The sequence below is a fragment of the Nymphalis io genome, chromosome 21 (genome assembly GCF_905147045.1).
Source record: "Nymphalis io chromosome 21, ilAglIoxx1.1, whole genome shotgun sequence".
NCBI lineage: Eukaryota > Metazoa > Arthropoda > Insecta > Lepidoptera > Nymphalidae > Nymphalis > Nymphalis io.
Genome location: NC_065908.1, coordinates 822402 through 849528, shown reverse-complemented (window position 1 = coordinate 849528; position 27127 = coordinate 822402). Strand labels below are relative to the sequence as shown.

Below are 27127 nucleotides of genomic sequence, written 5' to 3'. Positions count from 1 at the left end.
GCACATATTTAGAGATGTTTCAGTGATCAACAGGTTTAATACCGGAAGTGATCACCGCTTGGTTCGAGGCACTCTAAATATCAACTTAAAAGCCGAAAGATCGAGAATGATGAGGTCTACTCTCCGACCTACCATGCTCCAAGCTGCTCAAGGCTCCGAAAAGTTCCAAATGGAACTTCAAAATCAATTTACCGCGTTGGAAACCATAAGCAGCATTGATGAGAGAACCGACACGCTGGTCAAAATACTGCAAAACACATCCCGCAAGTGTTTTCCGCCACAGAGAAGAGACAACGCACCAAAACTCTCTGCTGAGACACTCGAGCTCATGAGAAAACGACGAGAACTACCATCGTTTTTGTCAGATAAGGCCTTAAACCGAACAATAAAAACGCTGACCCGACGCGATCTCCGACGCTCCAATACCCGTGCCATCAAGGCTGCGATTGAGCAAAATCGGGGATCGAAAGTGTTCGCTCGCAAGTTTGGGAGGCCGCGTCTGACAAAACTTAAAACTGAAAATGGTGGGGTCGTTACCTCTAGGCCTGAGATTATCGGAGAAGTAGAGAGGTTTTATGGGCAGTTGTTCTCTTCAAGATCGGATAAACCCGTGGGAATCAGTATTGATGACCAGCGCGCCCCTCTTATGCGCCATTACTCCGAGGAGCTCCCGGTCGTTGACCAAGGAGAGATTAGGGCAGCTCTAGAATAGCTTAAAAACAACAAAGCTCCGGGAGTTGACGGAATCACAACAGAGTTGCTTAAGGCAGGCGGGACCCCGGTCCTGAAAGAGCTAGCAAGCCTCTTTAATTCCGTCATCCAACATGGCAAGACCCCGGAAACGTGGAGCGGGAGTGAGGTGGTACTGTTTTTCAAGAAAGGTGATAAAACCCTCTTGAAAAACTACAGACCAATCTCCCTCCTGAGTCACGTGTATAAGCTGTTCTCAAGAGTCGTCACGAACCGTCTCGCCAGACGACTTGACGAGTTCCAGCCCCCAGAGCAAGCCGGCTTTCGATCAGGCTACAGCACCGTGGACCACATCCATACTGTTCGGCAGATTGTGCAGAAGACCGAAGAGTACAATCAGCCGCTGTGTATGGCATTTGTGGACTACGAAAAAGCCTTCGACTCCATCGAAACCTGGGCAGTGCTCGACTCATTGCAGAGATGTCATATCGATTGGAGATATATCGAGGTACTGAGATGTCTGTACAACGCCGCTACAATGACTGTCCACATCCAGGACTGTAAGACGAAGGCGATCCAACTGCGCAGAGGGGTGAGACAGGGGGATGTAATATCCCCGAAACTGTTCACCAACGCGTTGGAAGACGTTTTCAAAACGCTGGATTGGACTAGGTATGGAGTCAATGTAAATGGCGAGTACATCTCACACCTTCGATTTGCCGACGATATCGTCATCATAGCAGAGTCGCTGGAACAACTCACCGAAATGCTGCGTAGCCTAGGCGAGTCTTCCCGATATGTCGGTCTCAGTATGAACTTGGACAAGACCAAGGTCATGTTCAATAGGCATGTCGTGCCGGGACCGATATACGTCGAGGGGAAACCTCTCGAAGTTGTTAGTGAATATACCTACCTAGGACAGATAATACAAGTCGGTAGGAACAACTTCGAGAAGGAAGCCGATCGAAGAATTCGCTTGGGATGGGCAGCATTTGGCAACCTTCATCAAGTCCTCAAGTCGTCTATACCGCAATGTTTGAAGACGAAAGTCTTCAACCAATGCGTCTTACCTGCCATGACATACGGTGCCGAAACGTGGACACTAACTGCGGGACTAGTCCACAAATTCAAAGTCGCTCAGCGTGCTATGGAGCGAGCTATGCTCGGAGTATCTTTGAAGGATAAGATCAGAAATGAGATTATCCGGAAAAGAACCGGAGTCACCGACATAGCTTGCAAAATTAGCAGGCTGAAGTGGCAGTGGGCTGGTCACGTATGTCGTAGGACCGATGGCCGTTGGAGCAGACGAGTCCTAGAGTGGAGACCGCGAATCGGCAAGCGCAGCGTAGGGCGCCCTCCAGCCAGGTGGACCGACGACCTTAAGAAGGTGGCGGGCACCAACTGGATGCGGAAGGCGGAGGACAGGGAGCTTTGGCGCACCTTGGGAGAGGCCTATGTTCAGCAGTGGACAACGATTGGCTGTTGATTGATTGATTGATTGACTTATTTTTTCGTGATTTTTATTACAGGACGGAAAAGTAACTTATATTAAGAATTGTTTATAAAGCACCAAATAAGTAAAAAATTTTGGAAGAGATCAAAACGAAAAGCGCTGTAACCGTTTCGAAACGACTACAGAAAAGAACATATAAGAAACTCATCAGTTATACTTATAGCTATTTTATTTTATAATATATATATATATCGAATTGTTATTTTTTATACGTCTGTAAAAAATCAACCCATCCCAACGACATAAAGGTCACTTTTTAAAATGCCAATGGAATGATTTATTAAATAATCAAGCCATCAATCGCTGATTAAATCGAATGAGCTTTGGAGTTTAATGCGAGTATTCCAATAACTCGATTAATTAAGTTCGTAACTTAGCAAATATACTTGTTATAAGGCTGCTGTGCTTACTAGCACAAGTAAAAAAAAATTTTTAATTATTGCAGCCAAAAAGGAAGCATCAAGCAAGGACTGTTATATATTAAATAAGTATCAATATGGTAAGATTATAGAACACCTCGGGTTGGTAAGATCTTCGAACGAATTGTCGCTTCTCATCTTTGATCATCTGTCGCGCTGGTTGTTCTAGTCGAGAGCCAGTTCGAATTCCGACATGGATTTTGAACGTAGACGCGATAAGCGATCCGGTAGGAAATATCTGCAAATTTTGGTACAGCAAAAATTTTACATTTGCTCTGAAAACTAAAGTACTGTGTTGCACCTTTAATGGGAAGCAGGAAAAAATTACGCGGAAAAATTTCCGGCGAACAGCCAGGATAATTTTTTACTATTTTATATAATAAATTAGTGTAAGAAAATGCCGGAATTAATTTTAATAAATCAGTTCCTGGTTCCATTAAATCGGTTACAGAATTTGTTGCGATAACTCAACGAATTATTTTTTCCACAGTCAACACACGCACTGACCTTTTCGACTGTAATTATTCAAAGTTAGCCTTCGCAACACTTGTGTTTAACTCATCTTGATTCATCTTTACGTTTGATGGCGATTTGTAACCAACAATTTGTCTGTACACATTTGAAAGGCATTTGGTATTTCGATCACTATGAAGGTTTTAGTAAAGCATATCTACCATAAAATAAAATAATGTATATTATTTATTGTACTATAAAAACTATATAAAAATATATTTATTAAGTGGTAGTGCCACGCTACATACTTTCAGGATGCAGCCGAATGGGCCGGCACCCCCGTGGAAGTACCATTCTCTCACTAAAAATCGGCGTAAAGTGGTAGTTAAGCTACCACGTTTGGTTCGGTATATGTGAGTCCCGACGGCCCAACCCTCCTCACCCCCATAAAACATGATCGTGCGGGAGGACCTAGTAGGGTACTATTAGTGATTGCGATGGAGAAAACCTCTCTGAACATCTATGCTCAGGACGTATACTACCTAAGCAGGGGTGGCTAGGCTGCCCTCCGAATTCCTGAGCGGATTTAATCGGAGCAAGCATTGTAATGGTAATTGGTCTATTAAAAAGCTATTTATAAACTTACTTACTTTTATAACTTACAGCTATTTATAAATCTTCAGACTTCATTATAAAAAAATCTTAACGGAGTAGAATATAATTTAATACATAAAAGATAGAATGTGAGTATTCATGCGACAGTAAATAGAATAGGAACTAAAGGAAGTTTTAGAAAACATAATCATCCTGCTTCCCCCTTCCTTCTTAAGTCCACGCGAGCTGGTTAGAGGAGCTATGCAGACGACACGACCCTGTTTGCGTCTGACGTGGTTCATATGGAAGAATTGCTTCTTAAAATGGAGCGCGTATGCCAAGAATTCGGATTAAAGCTTAACCGCAGTAAAACGAAGATGATGATTGTAGACCGGGCGAAAAACAACTCGCCCGAGATCACTCAGATTGCGAACTGTGAGGTCGTCCAATCCTATATATATCTGGGAGCTTTAATATCGAATAATGGCGGATGCGTAGATGAGGTCAAGCGATGTATGGCAATTACAAGAACTGCAATGGAGAGGCTGAAGAAAATATGGAGAAACAGAAACATTACCAAAGCAACCAAGATCCGGATCTCGTACAAACGCTTGTTTTCCCCATATTTCTATACGCTGCGGAGACGTGGACTTTGCGGCAGGTCGAAAAAAAGAAGTTCGATGCTCTGGAGATGTGGTGCTGGAGACGAATGTTAAAGAGTTTCGTGGACCGAATTTCGCACCAATATCTCCATTCTTCAAGAACTCGGCATTAAACAGCGTCTTTCGGCGCTTTTTCGTAAGCCCATACTAACATTTTTCGGACACATCTCCCGGCAAGGAAATGACTCCATTGAGCGCCTTGTTATTCAAGGCAAGGTGGATGGCATCAGACCACGTGGAAGGACGCCCATGCGATGGACCGACCAAATAAAAACAACTGTTGGCGATCCTTTGCATGAATGCACGAGGCTTACCACTGACAGGGACATATGGCGCAGGCTCGTGAGGCGAATAACATCTGCGCCGAATAATTTATAATACTTCATGGCGACCACGACCGCTCTGACAAGAGTGTCACGACGAAGAAGAAGATTATAATATGATCTGTGGTTTTATATAGACGCTTATTTAATTTCTCTTCATTTAAATGAACATAACGTTTTCAGCAAGAATCGGTCAACTGTTTTTGATGAAATTTGTATACGACTATTTCAATTCGCGTTGCCACCGATCATGAGTCATTGGGAAAGTTGCTACTACTTTATTTATTCTATACAGCGCCCTCTTTAAAGCTTTAAATTTTAAGTAAAAATACTTGTATTTAAAAACAAATGTCTAATTTTTTTTTTGCAAATGGAATAATTGACATCTATATATAATGGCGACTACATATAATAGAGCATATTTCCAGTTGACAATGATTCTATTGATGATGCCTATACTTACATAGCTTCTATGTCAATAGCAATAGAACTTACATTTTAGCAGGCCACACGCTTGCACTACCATCAGATTAGAGAATGTGAGCATCGTTGTGGATTGAACTACCTATGTGCTACATTAGTTCATAAAAATATGTGGAATATTGCGCCTTCAATATTAAAATAGCAATGTCGTTTGCAATCTTATTTCTTTAGGCTCGCAACTAAATTATATATCTACATCACTGAGTTCGAAATAAAACTTTTCCTATTTAATACCTGAATATTTATTGTTTTAGTTATTGTAATCTATTATTTTATTTCTTAGCTTGCAAAACTTCAAATATAATTTCATCCTGCGTTGCAAAGCTTCTATAAATCTTTTTGTAGATCCGACAGGACTGGCGTACCACTTTTAATTATTGTATGTCGATGGTATCTGCGATGGCAGAATTCTTCAAGCAAATGCCATGAAGTACAGACAGACAAAAATTAAAAAAAAATACATGTTAGGGTTCCGTTATTCTTTGATTTATCGCCCACGTTCGTTTTAATGTACCACATAATATGAACACACGGTTTCTACTGTTTTATAATAATATGTGTATATAGAAGATGACATTAAAAATACTGTTAAATGACGATTACTTTTGTCTATGACATCCACCTTTACTGAAACAAAGCCTGAATAGTAACTGAATTGAAAGCTCAGTAACATAATAATAAAAAGATTGTAAATCTATTTTGCCACGACTAATCAGAGACATCTCTGTTAAACAATTTCTACTATTTTGCTTTACGTTTCGCTTGCAGTTCTATAATGATGTAGATGGCGCTTATAAACATTTTAGGGTGTAAATAAATAGTATTTTAGTCGTATAATTTTAATTAATTATCACAATACGACCAACATCAAACTAGTATGATTTACAAGTATAACACAAATAAACATCTTGTGTTCAAATCATACATGTGTACATCTGGCAAGTTGGCAACATTCCTTTAAAAAAAGTTATACACAAACAACATGGTGGATCAGCTGTTTTCATTTTTCGTGAACCCGAAATTGTTTCCATAAAAACGACGCGTTGTTATGGTCACATAGCCATGTGTGAATTAAAATGGGTTCAATCGCATCGGTGCTGCAGTGGCATTGTCAGACTTGTGGTCAAATCAACCCCACGGAGAGTGTTAAGTGCTTAAAATGTGGTATAAAAAGAGTATCTGACCATGACAGTGTTATCCAAAAACGATATTACACCGGTGATTCTTCGTCGGAATACGCTTCTCGGACAGAAAGAAGCGGTGGAACAACTCCCGGCTCCGAAGCTATCGTCATACCGACAACAAACACTTTCAATAGGTATGTTTTAATACGAATTATTGACGTTCTATTTCATTGTTGCTTGTGTCAAAGATTATCGATTTTTCTCAGTCCATATTTAGGTTATAATACCATTGTATTTAGTAGTTGCGTGTGTGTATTCAACGTTCATTATCGGAATTGTCGACTGGTTTCATTTATTGGTGGGGCTTAGTCATTATTCTAATAAAAACTATGTTTTCATTTCGGTCACAATGATTGTGGGTATGTAACGTATACATTAAGCTACCGTATATTACTTACCGAGACAAAAAGGTAACTAGTTATTATCCGTAATTGTTTTTTGTATAATATATGAATGGAGTGTAATGCGAAAGAATGTTTTAAAATGTAAGCCTGACTCACTAATGAATTAAATAAAGTGGTGTACTTGAAAATCGATTATAAACTATTTTAGGAATAGTTACTTGTTATCAAACATTTTTTCTATATAACTCTTTTGTTTGATGGTGTCTAATTAAATTGTTTTTTTTTTAATACATTCATCAAGTATAAAAAACATTTCTATATTCAAGTGTCTCTACTTATGCTATAAAGAGCAAAATATTTATTATCATAAAAAAAAAATCTACAACAAGAGATCACAATAAATAAAACAAAATATATTGATAATCTGTGGTAAATGGTTAAAAACAAATGGTACATTTAAAATAATATTTGATGTTTTTTTACTAATGTTAAAGCTAACATGTGCACAATTGCACACAAAGTGCTAACATTTTTGTTTAAGTGAATATACAAGCTCTAGATCATTATCATAATAATCAGATGATAGTATATTTTTTATCGCTTTGACCCAATAATATGACCTGCATTGTTGGCCTGTCTCACTTAAAAATATCCACAATGGCATCATCATTATTATCATTTGAGTGCTTAATTACTTTAACATGCACTACTGTTTGTGTATAAACTAAAATGAACCAATAAATTTATGAGAAACCAATAATCCCACCAAGTTACTTTTGATAATTCTCTGTATTAAGGTACCTGGTTATGTGCTTTGTTTTATAAAACAAATCTTATTCTAAAAGTAATTCAGTACTAGTATGCTTAGATTTTTTTTAATAAATTTGCACAAGAGGCATCTTGTGGGCCGGCAAGGCGGGGGCGGCTAGTGCAGAACATTCTTTCCGACTGTACTATTTCTGACTGTATATAGACCTGATTTTGAATTACCATAGTATTACAATGAACTGGTATTTGTGTGTTGTAATATTTTCTTTATTTTCTATGAAAAAAGCTGTGTCATTTTGCATTTAGTAAATTGTGTTTTACATATAACAAAACAATTTTTTGATGGTAAATAATATGTAGCGTGTCTATAGAATCTTATGTATAGAAAAAGGGTTTTGGTATATTAATAAACTTTGACACCATTTGACCAATTAATATGAAAGTTGGTATATATGTATTTTTTCCTAAAGAAGTTTTTATGCCATTCACACACATTGTAAATTGTTTGCCGTAGCATTATCACATTCTGTTCTTTAATATTCCTCGCTATGTCTTTTGGTATCTATACATAGACAGTACAATGTCTGCCAGATGATATAAAGGTTTTATAATTTAATACCAGAAACAGAAACTGTCCGTTAATATTTGTATATAAGAATATATATAGTAATCTTCTAGACAAAGGCTTCCCATCCTATTAAAGAGAAGGTTATTAAATATAATATTTACGTTCAATATAATATGTTAGTATTTTATTCTGTGTATAAAGCTTAAGTGCCGCGATGGTCTAGTGGTTAAAATACCACTTGTATCCACCAGCTGCATAGTGGAATAAGCTCGAAACCTCGTAAAAAGGGAGAGGAGGCCATAGCCTGGTTGTGGATGTTAATGGAATGTACCTTACTTTTACTTTTTGTTAAGCATAAACAATCAACAATAGATCTGATGAATGTCCAGGTTTATCATTTATATTCTGTTACAGCGGATGGTCGTGCGTTGGGTCAGCGCCGCTGGCGAGCCGCGCGTGGCGCTGCGACTGCGGACTCCGGAACGTGTCGGCCTCTTGGCGCTGCGCCGCTTGCGACAAGATCGCACCTCATGCACCTGTTTACAGGTATACAACGATAAAATGATCTTCAGACAAACTTATGCCAAGATTTCGCCATTAAAATGTATTTGATATTTCAGATTGTCCGATGACGAGGAGCAAACTTCAGGGATGACTGACAAGGATAAGCCTGACCAAGGTATATACAAAAATTTTATATCAACCTTTTTTTTTAAACTGAAATGGGTAATTTTATTTTTTTTCTCTTCTAGACCACAGCATGATAAGATCCAACACATTAGCTCTCCCTTCGTATAAACCTTCGTCAAGTTTTTCCGGTGGTCGACCTCTGAATCTCGATGTGCAGTCCCTGCGTTTATCTCCAACGCAAATAACTGATCACGCTCATGGTGTCACACGGTCATTATCCCATGGCTCTGTGATCAATTCTCAGCAAAAGTGGTGGAATATTGAAGAAACTAGAGGTACCATAAACAGACCGACGAGTTTGTTAGTCTCTGAAAGATATGGTACTTCGTCGTATAATCCAAGAGAATCTTTCTTGAGAAGTCTCCACACGGTCACGAGGCGGCCCAAGAAGTTTAACGAGAGCAAGTCTAATTGGGAACTGAATTATGTGAAAGAATATCAAAAAGAGCATAGTAGAGGTCTGCATTTGAAAAAGTGGGCATGTAGCAAATGTACCTTAGAAAATTCGGGTATAAGAACTCATTGCGAAGCTTGTTTGTCTCCAAGAATATCTCCTCTCTCCCGGATTTCCAATACAAGGGGTCTTAGTGTAACGACTCTGGGTAGACACGAGACTTTGAGCGGCAGAGATGGAGCGACCTCGTTGCCGTCATCTGGCGGTATTATGATTACCGTCCCAGACTGGCCGCAAACAGCTACGAATTCGGGCGATTCGTTTCAGCGATCAATAAGCGCACAGAATTCACCGGAAGCTCGACCGACGTATCGACGATCATTTTCAGAACAAACGAATGAGAATCGACCTGTTGGCAAAGTTATATCAAGTAGAAGAAGTTTGAATGATTATCAGAAATCTCTCGCCGGCTATTGTGGGACGCTGACGAAGCCCGAAGAAAGGCGGGACGCTGATAAGAAGACGGAAGAAAATGCTGAATTAATCGATAAGGAATGCAGTTGGGACACGAATGCTGAGGGCGTTATATATGCCTTGCCGAATAAGGGCAAATATAAAGATCTGAATCTTCAATTACAAGTCAATAATAATGGCACGAGGTATTCGTATGTATCCGTGCAAGATACGAAAACCGTTATGAGTAATTCGCAGAATGAAGTAGTGTACTCTAATGATATGGGCGATGGTGACTATGCGAGGATCGACGAGTTGTTAGGTACGGAAAATTGTATTTCTCCGATCGGTGAGAGTAATTTAAGGACCTCGCACATCGGTGCGTCGAGTAAAGAGACTGGGAAAGTGTTTAATATGCTGCCCTCTGTTGGCAAAGTGTCGCATAGCCCACGGGATCCTTCTAAAGTGCCTTCTCTTCAGCAACAAACTTCGTAAGTTGTTTAAAACGATATCTAATTTTTATACTGTTTAAAGTATCAGATTTATAGAAAGAAATTGTTGATTAGTCCATGAAAATCTGTATTTTGTAGGTCGTGTCTATATTTTAGGTGTAGAATATCACTGCTGGAAAAAACTTATTGTGTTAATAAAAAAGGATTTCATTCCGCCGTGTAGTTCCACGATATACACATGGCTGAACTTTTTTCGACACATGCAGGCTTTCTCACGATGCCTACTTTCGCCGCTAAACTACAGATGGATGCTATAAACACCTGTTAAGCATGACTTCAGTGGGCTTTGAGTTATTGATCTTAAATCATTAAATTTCACGTTTTCTCCAAATCATGGCGACAAAATACGTGCTTTCGTATGCTAAACTGAGCACTATTACACCAACACTTACGGGTCATAACCTTACATATTAATAATATCCTGGGGCATTTAACACACACGGCCATCTGATCCCAAATTAAGCTTGTACAGAGCATGTGCTATAGAAACCAGACAACTGATATACTACATATAATATATTTATTTTGTAAATACATACTTATATAGATAATTACACCCAGACTCAGGACAAACAGACATGTTCATGCACACAAATATCTGTCCTATTAAATTAGGTACATTACATTAGTACTAAAGTTTTGTCTATGCGTGTAATAAAGAAATATAACCTTTGTATTAATAGAACATTGCTTATTTACCAAAGTTATCCACTGATAAATAAAGAATATTATGATAAAGTGAAGTTTATTTAGTATAAGTTGAGACAATAAAATTCAACGTGTTCAGACGCGAGACTGTCGGCGCGGCTCGCATGTGGCAGTGCAGCGAGTGCTGGTTCGCGTACAACGCGTGGGGCGCGCGCTGTGACGTGTGTCGCAGTGCGCGGCCGCCGCACGCCGTCACACTCGCGCCGCAAGACGCCAGACACAGGTACCACCAGCACACGCGACACCACACCAGGCACATATGCTACCTGCACACACCGTCACACTCGCGTTGCGAAACACCAGACTCAGGTACCACCAGCACACGCGGCACCACACCAGGCACATATGCCACCTTCACACACCGTCATACTCGCGCCGCAAGACGCCAGACACAGGTACCACCAGAATACGCGGCACCACACAGGCACATATGCCACCATTACACACCGTCACACATGCGCCGCAAGACATCAGACACAAGTACCACAAGCACACGCAGCACTACACCTGGCACACATACGCCTATCACATGCCGACATACTCACACCCGACATAACACCAGATAAAGGAACCATCATATTTATAGGTGGTATACCACCATCATACGCCCTCACACTCACGCTGCAAGACACCAAACGCTGGTACTACTACCACATAGTGTAATTAAAAATGAAACCGAACAATATACAACTCACAATGTACCACTTGGATTAATTGTCTTGATGATTCATCATATGTGTCTCATTCCAGGAACAATTCCTCGTCAGAAGCAAGTGGTACGAAACCAGAGACGAATCGCAACGAGCCTCCTAAAAAGCTAACAGTGCCTATCGCATCATTGGATCATGACCTTAACAGTGACGAACTCCTATTCGCTGTCGGTAAGACATATATATTTTTAATTGGCTAAATGAGGCGCCTTGGTCAATGTATTATTTTATAATATAATAATAATAATATCCTGGGACATTTTTCACACACGGCCATCTGATCCCAAATTAAGCTTGTGCTATGGAAACCAGACAACTGATATACTACATATACTATTTTTATTTTGTAAATACATGCTTATATCGATAATTACACCCAGTCTGAGGACAAACAGACATGATCATGCACACAAATATCTGTCCTGGGTGGGAATCGAACCCACAACCATCGGCGTGAAATCCACCAACCACGCCAACCGTCTCGTCCTATTCTTCAATATAAAATAAAATAAATGTTGAAATCCAAGAGTCCGGTTTATAGAAGAAAAATAACTTCAGTTTTACATATAATAATCTTAACTTTAATGAAAGTTCCATTGGAAAATTTCTTCACGGCTTCAAATCATCATCATCATCTTTCAGACTGATTTAGACACATTCAATTTTTTAGGTCTTTCTTTGGTAACTTTATAGATTAAGTTGGTGTTCAAAGTGTACCCTTTTTACAGCATGGAATTTAGTTTTCATTCAGACTTAAAGTGATGAATCCCTGTCTCATCCTTAGTGGAAACAATCAAGTAATGCGCTCCATAAATGGATGTAAGATCCTGTATGTGTTGTTAGTTCGTGATTGTGGATAGTCTTTTCATTCATTACGCGGATTTTTGGACTAATTAAAAAAAAGTCTGTCATTGTATATATAACTAAACTTAGTTTCTAATTGGATAGTATGCATAACATTCAGTAATCATCACTAAAGAAATGTCACTACAACACTTTTCAATATAAATTAACATTTATTAGTTTTTACTTAGATTTCTACATCACACAATTCAAACCAATTCCCAATTATCCCATAATATTTCTTAATTTTCCGAAGAATGTACCCTCTAATCCTCTATATAAATGATGAGCGACCCGTGCCCGTGCCCGCAGACACGTCGGCGCCGCCCCCCGAGGCGGGCACGTGGTCGTGCGCCCGCTGCACGCTCGTCAACGACGCGGGCGCGGCCGCCTGCGCCGCCTGCGCCGGCTCCCGGCCCTCGCCGCACGCATACTGGTCACTGTGCCTTATATACTACATTTGTATTACAACTTTGTGATGTTAACACGTAAAACGGGGTGATACAACTCGTCTAATTGGCTGGGCGGCGCAAATTGTTGCCCGTGAGTGAGCGACGCAGTGAACGAGGGCGAAAAGTTCATATTATGGCTATACACCAAATATTTTGTAAAATATCATTATTTATTTATTTTATATCATATTAAATAATGAATAAATAATACAGACTGAACATGTGACCTTTTAAAACATAACTGGCTGAGCGGGGAAGTAATTATTTGAAATTAAAAAAAAAAAAACGTTTTCATGAGTTAACTTATTATGTAATAATAAAATTACAATAAATATTTACGTCAGGTCGTGCAGTTCGTGTACGTTACGGAACCCGCTCTCGGCGAACCTTTGTCTCGCCTGCAAAACTCCGCCAGTACCCAAACACGGTGTCCCGGGATCTTCTAACGAGGCTACGAACCAAGCAGCCGCTGCTGGTATGATATAAAAAAGTTTTTTTTTTTTTAATTTATTATCTACTATTTTTAACGTTTTAATAATTTAGAAGAATATAATAATAGGACCAGCAGTTCTCAAATGTCACCTATATTTGAGTTACAGCTTGAGTCGTTAAAACTAACTAAAAGTGTTGTTCGGTTAAGTTAGTTATGCTATTTGTCGGTAGATGGCGTTAACCAAAAGAGTCTCAATTCTGAATCGCGCTGGCCAGAACCCAAGATAAAACCATAAAGTGTTTAAAAATGTTATATTTTTTTTTGTCTTTCAATACAGTTATATATTTCAAGGTGTGTTTAATTTATCGTGTTAAGTAGTAAATTATATTTCAATTGTGTTAAGTGAACAAGTGTATTAAGCGTAACCGACGCACAGCCTGGATGTCTAACTATATATTTAAAATTAATGAAAAAGATATAATGTTTTGTTTAAATTCATATAAGTTAAATTTTTCCTGTTATTTAGCGGGTCGAAGTCCATCGAGACACACTCCGGCACCGAGAAGGGCCTCCCGACACAAGACCCCTCCTCCCGAACACAAGTAAGCTATAATTATTTCGAAGTGTATTAGTTTTTTTTCCATAATTAAATCACTGAAAGGCAATTCAATTTCTAATAAAAAGAACAAATATTACAATCAAACAATATTTTAAGTATATCGAATATGAAATTTAAATTCAATGGTAAAATTTGGAAAAATGAGAAAAGAACAAGTCTACGAAAATTCTAGAACCTTTAAATGTTAAGTGTGACCTGCTGATGTGTAATGTTGCTACATTAAAAAAATTTAAATAGGGGTTGAAACCAAAGGAAAGTTCGAAAATCGAAAGATTTTATCGTCTTTTAAATAATGGATTTTTAATTATTGGAATATCTAATAAAAATAATCATATAAAATACCAACGATTATTTATATTCATAGTATTATAGATAGCAGATAAAAAAAAAACAGATAACAAAACGTACGTTCGTTTTGTTATCTGTTGGTTTTTGCGAAAATTGCTAAAACCGAATTGTTATCCAAGCATTTGGACATAATTATTTATTCATTCTACATATAATTACTTATTAAAAATCCACAGAGGCGAAAGCACAGAGTGGCCGTGTTCAGAGTGTACGTTCGTGAACGCTGGCACGGCGCTGGCTTGCGACATGTGCCAGTCGCCCAAGACCAGGCTGTTGCCAGCCGCGCCAGACCAGCCCAGCTTGGACGACGATGACTCCCGTGAGATATTACTATTATATCATTTATTTATGATTTGCTTTTTTATTATTTATTTGCACATTTAAATATGAAACCATATCTGCAAAGCTCTCAGTTTGAAATTGAAAATGTTCGCTTATGTTTGTGCCAGAAACAAATTCAGATTTTGTATTTTGTGTGGCTATGATTATTTGAGAATAAAATTCTCTCAAAGTGTATTTTATTTAAATAGGGCTTTACCAAAAATATTATATAATTAATTAAAAGATAAAGTAAAGATACCACTGGTTTGAAAAGTAGAAAGTTAAATAAAACAATTAGATTTTATATTTTCGATTTTAACATTAAAGAAATTAATAATTATTTACTATTACAGCGGAGGGTTCCGACGGGGAGCGTCAGGAGAGCACTCCCATGGAAATACTCCGTTTGAGAGAAGAAAGCCACGCCTGGACACAGTGGCAGGAGGTTCTAGCTCAGTGCGCTGCGGTGAGATTTAAATACAATTTTACCCTGAGGTGTAGAGCAGACTTATAGTATTTCAATATATACAATATTTTCATTTTAGTTTTATTGCCGTGGGATATTAGTATATAGTAGTAAAAACGTCATTACCTTAAATCTATTCCGACAGACTTGAATGTTTGCCCCTGTGCTTTATTTATTGTGGATAGCAAACGATACCTTCACAGGAAATTGTATCCCTTTACAACTGAAAGATACACAGATAAATCTGTTCTTCGCAAATAAGTACTCATTATCAACTAACCATTAAAAATCGACTACGTGTAAATCGAACAGAACAATGATCATATGAACTGTTTCGGACGGCAGACGGGCTCGATGTACGTGGACGCGTCGTTCCCGGCGGCGCCGCGCTCGCTGTACTACGCGGGCGGCGCGGGGGCGGAGGGCGCGGGCGCGGCGGCGCGCTGGCTGCGGCCGCACCACATCCACGTGGACGCCGACCCGCGCCTGCCCTGGCTCGTGTTCCGCGACCCGCGCCCCTCCGACATCTCGCAAGGTCCACCACCAGACTTACTATTTCTTTTACACTCACGTTACACTGCCTCGGTATTGCTGCGAGGGGCAGATTTACTGACAAGTAGATAATCCCAACGTCGACGAGCCCGCCCGAAGTTATACAATATGGATTGTTATGTAAATACCGACGGCAGGTGTGCTCGGCAACTGCTGGCTGCTGTCGGCGCTGGCGGTGCTGGCGGAGCGCTCGGCGCTGGTGCGCAGCGTGCTGGTACGCGCGGAGCCGGCCCGTGGTGCCTACCAGCTGCGTCTGTGCAAGGACGGCCGCTGGCTGACCGTCACGCTCGACGACCTGCTGCCTTGCAACCGGAAGGGCCACCTCGTCTACTCGCAGGTAGCCTTCATTTACCTACCTATACCCTATTCCAGTCGAATAAAGAGTAAACATAAAAAATGCCTTATATTTTCATATTACATGCGATTTGCTAATAGCTTAGCTATATTATTCGCTACAAACTATTTTTGATTAATATATATATGTATATGAATATATTTTAAATACTACAATATTCCACTTAATTATATCAACTTTAATTTTAGTTCCAAAGTTCCATTAACCACTTGACCGACATTCAAATCACCACCTGGTGAATTCTAAATGTCACAGATTATTCAAAATCTCGACCAATGATATATGTAGATATTTGATAATCAATAAACGAGTGTTCATGTTAGTGGTGATTTTGACTATTTTAACTTTAGAATTAAATTTATATTTGTGTAATGTTTAGTATTGAACACTATTACTGTTTTTACAGGCGAAAAGAAAACAGTTGTGGGTGCCTTTGATAGAGAAAGCTGTCGCGAAATTACATGGCTGTTACGAAGCGTTAGTCTCTGGGAGAGCTATTGAAGGTACAATATTTGACAGAGTTTTATTGACCAATACCAGTATTATCCTGATTAACCACATTTTTTTCCATGAATATTTTTTACAATATTCGATTACGCGTCGGCTGTCAGGTCTGTGCACACTGACTGGCGCGCCTTGCGAGTCAGTATCGCTGCAAGCGGGTGGCGCAGGCGGGGGTGCCGGCGCCCCCCTGGAGCAGCTGGACCGGGACCTGGTTTGGGCCCAACTGCTGTCCTCCAGACAGGCCTGCTTCCTCATGGGCGCCAGCTGTGGCGGGGGGAACATGAAGGTGCGTTCTTTTGGGTTTTTAAGCGTTGAGTAATGTAAAGAGAATATACTTACTCGATCTCCACGTTATTTTACCTTTTTTATTTAGTATTTACTGCACTTTCCACCTGTTTCACCACACTTTTCTAAAGAAGTGCCACGAGAGATCGCTTCGCTCATAACGCGTAATGGCGCCGCAGGTGGACGAGGAGGAGTACCAGCGGCTGGGCCTGCGGCCGCGCCACGCGTACTCCGTGCTGGACGTGGCGGAGCTGGGCGGCAGTCCGCCGCTGCGCCTGCTGCGCCTGCGCAACCCGTGGGGCCACTACACGTGGCGCGGCGCGTGGGCGGCGCACTGCCCGCGCTGGACCGACGCGCTGCGCCGCGCGCTGCCCGCCGCCGAGCGCGACCAGGGCGTCTTCTGGATCAGCTTCGACGACGTGCTCAGGTCTGCGCCCGGCCCGCCCGCTCTGTACGCTTATATGCTGCTGAATCTATGTTTCATATACATCTCTCTCTCCCGCAGATATTTCGACTGTATAGATATATGCAAGGTGCGAGTGGGATGGCACGAGGTCCGGCTGGCCGGTATCCTACCTCCCATGTCGTCCACTCGACACTTGACCTGCCTCCTGCTCACTGCCACTCAACCCACCGAGGTCGACTTTACACTTTTTCAAGAGGGACAGAGGTTGGTTATAAACTTATAAGAAAATGTTTTTGTGTGATTTCCATGTAATGTAAAAGTAGCCTTATAACAAATAATTTTTAACTTTTAAAATGCACTATGGAGGATGTATGCATGATGGAGTAGTATGTTTTACAAGTGCGTGTTCAAAGACTATTCTCTCACTCTCATATTCCACGCGAAGAGTTCAGGCGCGGGACTAACAGCTTCACATGTGCACCGAGGCACAGGAGTGCTTGCTGCCATCAACATAATTAAAATTATATATTATTTTCAGGAATTCGGCCAAAAGTCAGAGATCCCAGCTCGATTTGTGCGTAGTTGTGTTCAGAACTAAGTCTGGACCTAGCGCTCAAGTTGGTAAACTAGTAGCTCATAGTAAAAGACAAGTAAGTTCATATTTAAAAACAATGTTGCCACCTTTTAATAATATATTAGTGTAATTATTACTTTTATTCGGTTGACATATAAGACAGACGCTATACCTTGGATTCATTTTATTCACACAGGTCCGAGGTTTTGTCGGCTGTCATAAAATGTTAGAAAAAGGCTTCTATTTAGTAGTATGCTTGGCTTTCAACCATTGGCACACTGGTCTGGAAATGGCTGACAGTTCAGCCTGGCCACGTCACGTTCTAGCAGCACATTCTTCGAAACCGTTGACCGTGGAACGACCCTCGCTCCATCCACATATCCTGGCGGACGCCATTATTGGATTGACCTTGGCCAGAGGTCAAAGACACGAAGGAAGACAAGGAATGACGGCGTATTACTTGACGAAGGTAAGGCGGAGTTAAATGCATATGGCGGTCATATTGTTAGTTAATACAAAAGTCATACAATACGTGCCAGGTTCCTGAAACTAAATCGAGTATCCAACAATTAAATGTTAACGATGATAGAAGTATGTGAAGGATTGCCTGATAACTTATTCATTTAACGTTTTTATAATATATTAACGAAAATAGCCTTCCGTACTCATCCCCACACAGCACTATGGCACAATAAGAGTGCCCCCCACTACGTCTCCATATGAGAATCCTAGACTAGTGCCGGACTAACTACGAAAAACAGCGGTACCATCTCTGACGTGATGGGATTACTTACGCAGACTACTTATATGTCCCAATGGACTGGCTGAGCAAGCTTTGGTGACTCAGGATACCGAAAACATTCTCAGCGCCGGTTAGGCTTGTTTATGAACTAGGGAATCATTTCCTTCATAAGAGAATAAAATATTTGTAAAAGTTTTTAATTTAAACGTACTAGGTGGTAGGGCGTTGTGCAAGCTCGTATGGGTACCACTCACTCATCAAATATTTTATCGCCAAAAACAATATTTAGTATTGTTCTGTTCGGGTTAAGTCGAGATGGCCCAGTGGTAAGAACGCGTGAATCTTAACCGATGAACGTGGGTTCAAACCCGGGCAAGCACCTCTGAATTTACATGTGCTTAATTTCTGTTTATAATTCATCTCGTGCTTTTCGGTGAAGGAAAACATCGTGAGGAAACCTGCATGTGTCTAATTTCATCGAAATTCTGCCACATGTGTATTCTACCAACCCGCACTGGAGCAGCGTGGTGGAATAAGCTCCAATCTTCTCCTCAAAAAAAAAAAAAAAGGGAGAGGAGGCCTTAGCCCAGCAGTGGGACATTTACAGGCTGTTACTGTTACTGTACTGTTACTGTTCGGGTTTGAAGGGTGACTGAGCCAGTGTTACTACAGGCAGGCAGGGACATAACATCTTAGTTACCAAGGTTGGTGTGGAGCAGTCGCATTGATGTAAGGATCACTTACGGTCCGGTGGCCCATTTGCTCGACCCTTAACATAAAAAAACTTACATTTTTTTTCCAGGGTTGGGCGGGTCTAGTGGTCATGGTGGAAAACAGACACACGGATAAATGGATACACGTGAAGTGTGACTGTCAAGAGAGTTACAACGTAGTGTCCACGCGAGGGGAGCTCAAGACCATCGACTCTGTGCCGCCGCTGCACCGGTGAGAAACGAAACTTTTTCTTTCCTGAGATTTAGGGCGTGTATATATATGTACGTGAAATGGTTTAATTTAAGCTACATTGATTTTTGTCGGTAATCGTTAACTATATGAAATATGATATATGTTAAGATATACAATAATATATAGAATTATCTTTGTTAAAAAAAATACAATTAGAATCTATACAAATATAAGCAAAGCCCCCCTTTGAATTTATTATTATTAGCTTTTTCTTAAGCTGTCGCTTACAATATTTTTTATTTATTTACGTCGATATAATATTGTGACACAATACTAAGGGAACCGTCGGCTTATTTTTGCAGAATATTTTGAAGTATTTTTATGTAATCGTATGTATTGAGGCTGAAGCAAGTACTTCCTGGGTACAGCCCCTTTGGTACAGGTACCTAATAGATTGAGACCTTCCTGCCATGAGTGCGACGCACTATCGGACACGGCGCGTCACACCTGATGGAGTGTGCCGCATGGGGGCCAATGGAGAAATATAAACTTAGATTATAATATTCTACCCAAAAGTTTACACCATACTTCACATGTTTAAACATCTAGACAAGTCAATCCCAACCAAGATGTTGCAATTCAGTGTGAACATGATTTATGAGTGTCGAGATAAGAGACAGTGGAACTACTGGCAGCCAAGAAACCACTTCATTCCAAACAATTTTTAGGTAGACCATGCCTTCTCTAACATCATAAGTTTGAGCTACGGTCTCCGGAAAACCATTGTTATAGTATTTTGCTATAAGGTTTTGGATTTCATCATCTCTTTTCTGTTCAACCGATAGCCAGCCGTGGTGGTTCGATAAAATGAACAAGTTTCATTTGTGCCTTTCCGGGTTATGTGATATTGACAGAATCTGGATTCGGTAAAGGGTTTCGAGACAGAAAGTCAACGTGTTCCATCCTACTGCCTTCGCGATTCAAGATATCGAAATCGTAGGCTTACAAATATGCCCACCATCGATATACGCGAGGAGTTAAGTCCTTCTTAGACTTCGACGCTTTTAATGAATTGCAGTCCGTAACAACCACAAAATTCCCGATACAGATAATTCCGGAAGTGTTCTACCGCTCTTACAACTGCTATAGTTCCTAGCTCGTAAGAGTGGTAGCGCGACTCCGCATCTGACTTCCGACGGCTAAAGTATTCTACTACATGAGGAAGTTTGTTTTTTTTTTGTAAGAGGATCGCTCCATAACCGTCGGAGCTAGCGTCTGTATGCAGCTCTACAGGGAGGCCTGTATCAAATATGGTCAGTACGGGTTCAAACGTGAGAATATCTCACGATGCTCACAATGTTGGACCTCCTTGACCGCAGCCTTGCTTTCATTTTTCTTGTCTGGGCAGTTAGTTGTCACGTGTCCTCTTTGTCCACAAGTGTAGCAGGTCATGGAAGTCGTATTCTCCGAAGTGCGTGACGAGCTCGGCACGTCTTGGGATGCAGATCCGAAGTTGTCGCGACGTTTTCGACATTCTGCGAAGCGATGTCCAGTTATTCCACAGAAGTTGCATCTGATTGAGAATCTTTCAACTGACCGGAATCGCTTGGTCTCAGGCTCGCTGGTATCCCCACCGTCCGATCGGCGTTTCAAGCACACACCTCCGAGTATTCGGAATAGTTGGGTGCGAGTCGAAATATTGTCAGCGTTAAATTCACGACGTATTAGTCCATCTTTTTGACACAGTACTGATATCACAAACCCAGTCACTACTTCTTCTGGTATCGCAATTTTCGGAATTCATTCTATCAGGTTCCACAGACGTAGTGCACATTCGGAAGCTGTTTCTTTGGCACCGATTTAGAATCGTAAGATTTCGTCGAAGTAATCCTGCAGCAACTTGGGTTTGGAATGTCGCCATAACAAATTGCTTGACTAAGTTCCAGGTCATTTTGTTTATATTTAGATTAGTAATTCATAAAGGTTTTCTTTTTATTTTATTTCTTTTAACATTTTCTACACCTGCAAAACAACCCACAACGTGGGTCTTTGGCGTCTAGGAAGAAGATAAAATGTATTGAAAGCATAAATATGTCTAAACATAAAAACCAAAGTGTATACTAAGAAGGTCTCGTTAAAATGGCCATAAAATTTTATCGTCGAATTTTATTATGGCACATTTACGAAGAAAAACTTTTAAAATGAGCCCAGGACGTGGGTTCACGTGCCCGCGATTGCGGGGGTCCCTGGAGTTGGATGGGTTAAATAAGCTGTAACCGTACACTGCAGGCAGGTGATCATAGTGCTGACGCAGCTGGAGGGCAGCGGCGGGTTCTCCATCGCGCACCGCCTCACGCACCGGCTGGCGGCGGGCGCGCGCCTGCAGGACTGGGCGCCGCGCGCCGCCGACCCGCCGCGCCACCGCCCGCCGCTCGCGCGCCGCCTCAGCGGCCTGCACGCGCCGCGCCTCATCACCTAGGCGCCGGCCGGACCGCGCTCGTGCCGCCCAGCGGCCCGTTGAGCTTCCGGCTTCGATACTCAAAAGTTCATTACTAGCAATTTGTAATGAACCTGCGACAAGAAACGTAACATTATGCCTCGTGCTCGCCTCTCCGACTTCATTCGAAACATCGAATGGATCGAAGCCAACATCTTTCGATTTCGTGTCTAGGATATCTGAGTTAGTACTCCCCCTGATAATTGTATAAGCCGATATGGAATGCCCTCTCTTTACGATGATTTAGAAACTGGAATACCGCCGATTAACTCTATAAATGTATATTATTATTAGGACATGTTTCGATCTATTCGAACGTCGTTGCGATACTGCCTTAACGTCAAATATATCTTAAATAAAACCAAATGGACACAAAATATATTTGCATCATCCGACGATGATGGAACTAATGACATTGAACGTGATGACGACGAAAGTACCACAATAGTGTTTAATATATAAAAGACCTATCATTTGATAACTCGATACGATCCGTATTTTTTAACTATAAATAAATATTGCATATAAAATTTCCCACGATGGTTATTTTTCGACTAGTTGTAAGCACTTCGATTAAATATTAAGCGATCATTAATGTATAAACTGTAAGATGTTTAATCATTATGTAATAAATATCGCGTAGATGTGTAATGGCATTGCATTCGTTAATTTAGTCTTTAAATGTATTGTTTTAAGGACGGAAGGAAATCGCGCAATCGATTCAATGTTCTGTTTGAGATCTGAAAATTGTTTTGATTATTTTGAAAGGAATATGTTCGAGAATGTGATGTTAGATTTATAATAACTCAGTGCAATTAAATGAATTTCTTTAGGATATAGGTTTCTGCACGCATTTTTATATGTAATATATAATAAAAAAATAAATAGAATAGGGGTGCGCAAAATTGACAAAAATGTTTTCTGTTAATTCCAAATTTATATTATTATTTAAGTAAAAACATCCTTACTTATAAACGTTGTTTTGCGAGTGATTAGTCAAACTATACTGTGTCTTCTTCTTTCTAACGTCAAATCAATAATGAAAGAAAGAGCGAAAGCAGAAAAAAACTGTATATTATAAGTGAGGCCGTAAATGTCTATGTGTTACATCGGTCTATATTTGAACACCCCTGCGGTTTTCTCTCATTTGAACATATTCGAATTTTGACAACAAATGTTAGCACAATACATGTTAAGGAAAAAATCCTGTTATTTCTTGCAAAGGAATTTGTAATTATTTGTTAGAATTGGTTTGGTTTTTTGGTATTTCGACATTAGTCGATGCGCTATGACCACGACGTGACATGACTGTACAGCAAGTACAGTAACAGCCTGTTAATGTCCCACTGCTGGGCTAAGGCCTCCTCTCCCTTTTGAGGAGAAGGTTTGGAGCTTATTCCACCTCGCTGCTCCAATGCGGGTTGATAGAATACACATGTGGCATAATTTCAATGAAATTAAACACATGCAGGTTTCCTCACGATTTTTGCCTACACGGTCAAGCACAAGATGAATTATAAACACAAATTAAGCACATAAAAATTCAGTGGTGCTTGCCCGGGTTTGAACCCACGGCCATCGGTTAAGATTTACGCGTTCTAACCACTAGTGACAGTAGTGAGACCGAATTGTTTACTTAGAAGAAATGACGCCACATGGATGAACCCACCAGAGATACAAATGTTTGTTAAAAATAAGTTACACTTGTTTAATTACAAATTTGGAAGATTCACAGCAGCTAAACACTTAATAACAAATTTAGTTACATAAATGTGGTAAAAAAGGATCTTTTTCGAACAAATTCGAGGCTTATTTGGTCATCACTCATTTTCACACACTATTTGCTTCAAGTTAAACGGCGGCGTTTTTATTCGTCACTAAAAATAAGTCAATTCGTGCGCCGAGTTGCTACATACAATTGATTTTATAGTTGAAGCAAGTGTCAAGACTTCAGGTTACGTATGTGGACATAACGCCCATAGATATTATTGAATTTTATTACGAAAGACATTATCATATCGCAATTTAAGTCCATGGCTGATTGCAATGCTCATTAAATAATTAAGTAATGTCCCAATACTGGGCTGATGCCTCCTCTCATTTTTAAGAGAAGGTACGCTTAATCCACCACGCTGATTCATTGCGGATTGGTGGATATATGTGGCCAGATTTATATCCGACAGATGCTGGTTTTGTCGCGATGATTTTAATCATCGCCGAGCACGAGATGAATTAAAAAAAAAATACGCACATGAAAATTCAGCGGTTAAGATTCGCGTGTAACCTATAAACTTGTGTAATGGCTCATCTCAGTTCATTATGTACATTGTAATGATTTGTTGAATTAATTAAATGTAATTGTGATCATATTACTTGCCATTAATTTTAATTCGTAATTTATCACTTCGCCTAGGAATGTAAGATTGTGCAATTATTTTATAATTATATTATATTATTTTTTAATCACTCGAATGGCACAAGACAGCACATGAAAACCATTGTAGACGTTTTTTTTATTATTAAATGGCACTTCTGTTTATTTTGAAGTGCCGGCCGCTTCTCCCCCGACATGGAGGTCGGGGACCTTGTCCACGTCTATTGTCTTCTCTGTCATATTTCTTTCTATGCTGCTTTATTTCTTTGTATGCTTTTTTTCGTTATGTAACTGCAGAATTCTAAAAATTTGTCTCTTTTTTTCTTATCCTCTGTTATATTTTTTAGTTCGTTATTTTCTATCTTACACTTAATTTGGACTTCTGTGTCCATTCTAGCTATTTGGTACTTAGGGCATTCGGTCAACAGATGGATGATCGTTTCTTCCTTTTCATCATCACATACACAGGATGGGCTGTCTGCACCTAAACCTGTGTAAGTATTAACCGAATCCCCCATGTCCTGTCATTATTTGCGTTAGAACAGGTGTCATCTTGATTTTCCTTATTATTTGGTAAGCTTTTATTGCGTTTGGGAGGAAAATCTTAGTGACACCTGCCGTGTCCGCTTCTCGGTATCGGTAATCCCATTTATTTAGGGTTTCTTTTCTGAGGGTTTGCTTTATATACGATAGTGGGCATTTGTCATAATTGGCGGCGGTCTTAGCTTTTAAAGCCGCTTCCTTCGCCAATTCGTCTGCGCGTTCGTTTCCTCAAATTCCGACGTGCGCCTTTACCCAGAAGAATTCGACGGATGCGTTATTTTTCGCTAGGTCCCGTATATTTCGTTTTATGTCCACTGCGATCTTGTTTGTGGTGGTTTGATCCTCTAGCGTTTGCAACGCTGAATTAGAGACTTAGGATATCCTCGTTACTATTATGTGAAAGTAGGTTCCGCAGGATCACGAGAGGATCTTTGTTCCTTCGCTCTTCGACCTTTAACTTGGAACCTACCAACATTTTTGACACTTTATCCAGCTCCTTTTTTTCGCAGCAACCCAGAATCACTTTTTGGTCGCGCACCTTCCTCAGTCTGTCCACCCTGATGCCGGATGTTCTCGCATCGATCGCCCGTCGTAGCTTTCACACCACATCGTCTGACGTATCGACTACGTCCTCCGATGAGATGATTAACGAGTGGACAGACTGGGTTCGGTTCGCCACTGGTGGAGTCGCGGCTATTGATGCGTACGTGGCGTGTTTTTTCTCTAATGTCGGGTTTGTTTGTACCATTATGTTCATTTTTTCCACCTGCATTTTTATTTCCTTTAATTCCTTGTTAGTTTCCTCGGCTAACTTTGACTGTTTTTCAATATGCTGCAAGATGTGTTGTTGTTTTTTAACACATTCCTCCTTACTTTCATTGTAGACGTTAGAATTTAGGAATGGCGTACGTGCGACACAAAATCGTTCAAATTATTGATATCATACGATTTTATAACTTATTTTTATCGGGATAGAGTATAAATTCACGTAGCTATCAATTTAGGTATTGTGTCGCACCTATTATAGTTGTAAATTGAATGGCACTTGTAAAAATCCTTGAAGAAATTAATGAAATCGTAGCACGTGTGTAGTTGATAATAATAATTATAAATTTAAAAAAAAATTGTACACAAAACTAAGCTTTTATAAGAGGTGTTGGTCGTTTTTGAAGTTCTCACAGTTGAATGTTAAGGGTTATTTTTATGTGCCATAAGGGTTAGACTAGAGGGTAGGCAATTTAGTTGCGCGACTGTTGCGCAACCCGTGCGGAACTGGCTAGTCGGGCGATGCGATGGACTTTTGATAAACTAATATTACCTAGTTGGCATCCTAGACGCTGTTTGTCTCTTGCTTTGTATTTGTGAATTGTAATAACGATAAAAAAATGTATATTTTTTTTTTTTTTTTAATTTCTCACTCCATGACATTATTTCCGTATGAAGTTCTTTACAAATATTATTTTTTTATATACGTTTTGTGAAATATTTTATAATGTTATTGTTTTCTTTATATGAAATTGTAAATGTTAAAAGACAAAAGAAAAACAATCCATAATTACATCTGCATATGCGACAGTATTATTATATTTGCATATGCAGATAAATATATGCAAATGCACAAATAGTGATGTTCTATGTTAAGAATATTTGAGATTAGTTTTATTTTGTTTTATATATATTATCGAATACAGAAGCAAGAAATGAAAGTTTTTATGAAATTTTGATATCACGTTTTATTTATTGACTATATACTTAACGTAGCGAGGTTGTTTTGTAGCTAAATGACGCTTATTTTACGTGTTAGAGGATACGTGAATGCATGTTATATTACCTAAATGTAAGGGAATAAAAATTATTTAAATTTGACAGACGGTTTTATTTTACTACATACCCGTTTACCTTACTTTTTATGTGTGTATGTGTTGATACTATATTCTATTGCATACTATACAACAGTGGTATAGCAAAATTAAACGTAATAAAAAGATACTTATAAATGTTGTTAAGCGGCTGATTAGTTACACAATGTGTCTTCTTCTTTCGTATGTCAAATCAATAATGACAGAAAGAGAGAAATCAGTGTTTATCTAAACAGTCTCTAAGCAATGTTTATACTTAAAGGCCCCTAGTAACTCGCTCCTGAAACTACATATCAATCAATCGAAATCAATCAACAGCCAATCGTTGTCCACTGCTGAGCATAGGCCTCTCCCGAGGTGCGCCAAAGCTCCCTGTCCTCCGCCTTCCGCATCCAGTTGGTGCCCGCCACCTTCTTAAGGTCGTCGGTCCACCTGGCTGGAGGGCGCCCTACGCTGCGCTAAGTAAAACTAAACGAAACTACATATATCATGTTCGAATAAAAACCAAACGAAGCTGTAAAACGAACTGCTGTGTGAATGTACCCTTAATATTATTAAGGATCCATATATATATTTACCC

At 39.9% G+C, this 27127-nt stretch overlaps 1 protein-coding gene across 3 annotated transcripts; it reads left to right on the top strand.

Annotated features, from left to right (window-relative positions):
* The first annotated feature begins 5980 nt into the window (after positions 1 to 5980).
* LOC126776712 (calpain-D) lies at positions 5981 to 26554 on the top strand. 3 transcript variants are annotated; one of them, XM_050499345.1, is made up of 21 exons: positions 5981 to 6455; positions 8416 to 8547; positions 8622 to 8680; positions 8754 to 10029; positions 10838 to 10981; positions 11509 to 11639; positions 12624 to 12747; positions 13108 to 13238; positions 13723 to 13798; positions 14340 to 14482; positions 14838 to 14950; positions 15296 to 15485; positions 15640 to 15839; positions 16264 to 16360; positions 16469 to 16647; positions 16826 to 17073; positions 17152 to 17316; positions 17591 to 17702; positions 17823 to 18095; positions 19171 to 19313; positions 21564 to 26554. In XM_050499345.1, the coding sequence occupies exons 1-21, from the start codon at positions 6214 to 6216 to the stop codon at positions 21751 to 21753; spliced, it is 4368 nt and encodes a 1455-aa protein (XP_050355302.1). In that variant the 5' UTR covers positions 5981 to 6213; the 3' UTR covers positions 21754 to 26554. The 3 variants fall into 3 exon arrangements, with proteins under 3 accessions (XP_050355302.1, XP_050355304.1, XP_050355305.1); XM_050499348.1 differs by lacking the exon at positions 5981 to 6455 and adding an exon at positions 6598 to 6731; XM_050499347.1 differs by lacking the exon at positions 10838 to 10981.
* The last annotated feature ends 573 nt before the right edge of the window (positions 26555 to 27127 follow it).

Excerpts from the sequence above, each read along its gene's own strand:
- LOC126776712 (XM_050499345.1), top strand. The coding sequence starts at position 6,214 with ATGGGTTCAATCGCATCGGTGCTGCAGTGGCATTGTCAGACTTGTGGT. Across the intron at positions 14,951-15,295 it reads TTCTAGCTCAGTGCGCTGCG|ACGGGCTCGATGTACGTGGA; the intron begins GTGAGATTTAAA and ends TTCGGACGGCAG. Across the intron at positions 18,096-19,170 it reads CGGCGTATTACTTGACGAAG|GGTTGGGCGGGTCTAGTGGT; the intron begins GTAAGGCGGAGT and ends TTTTTTTTCCAG.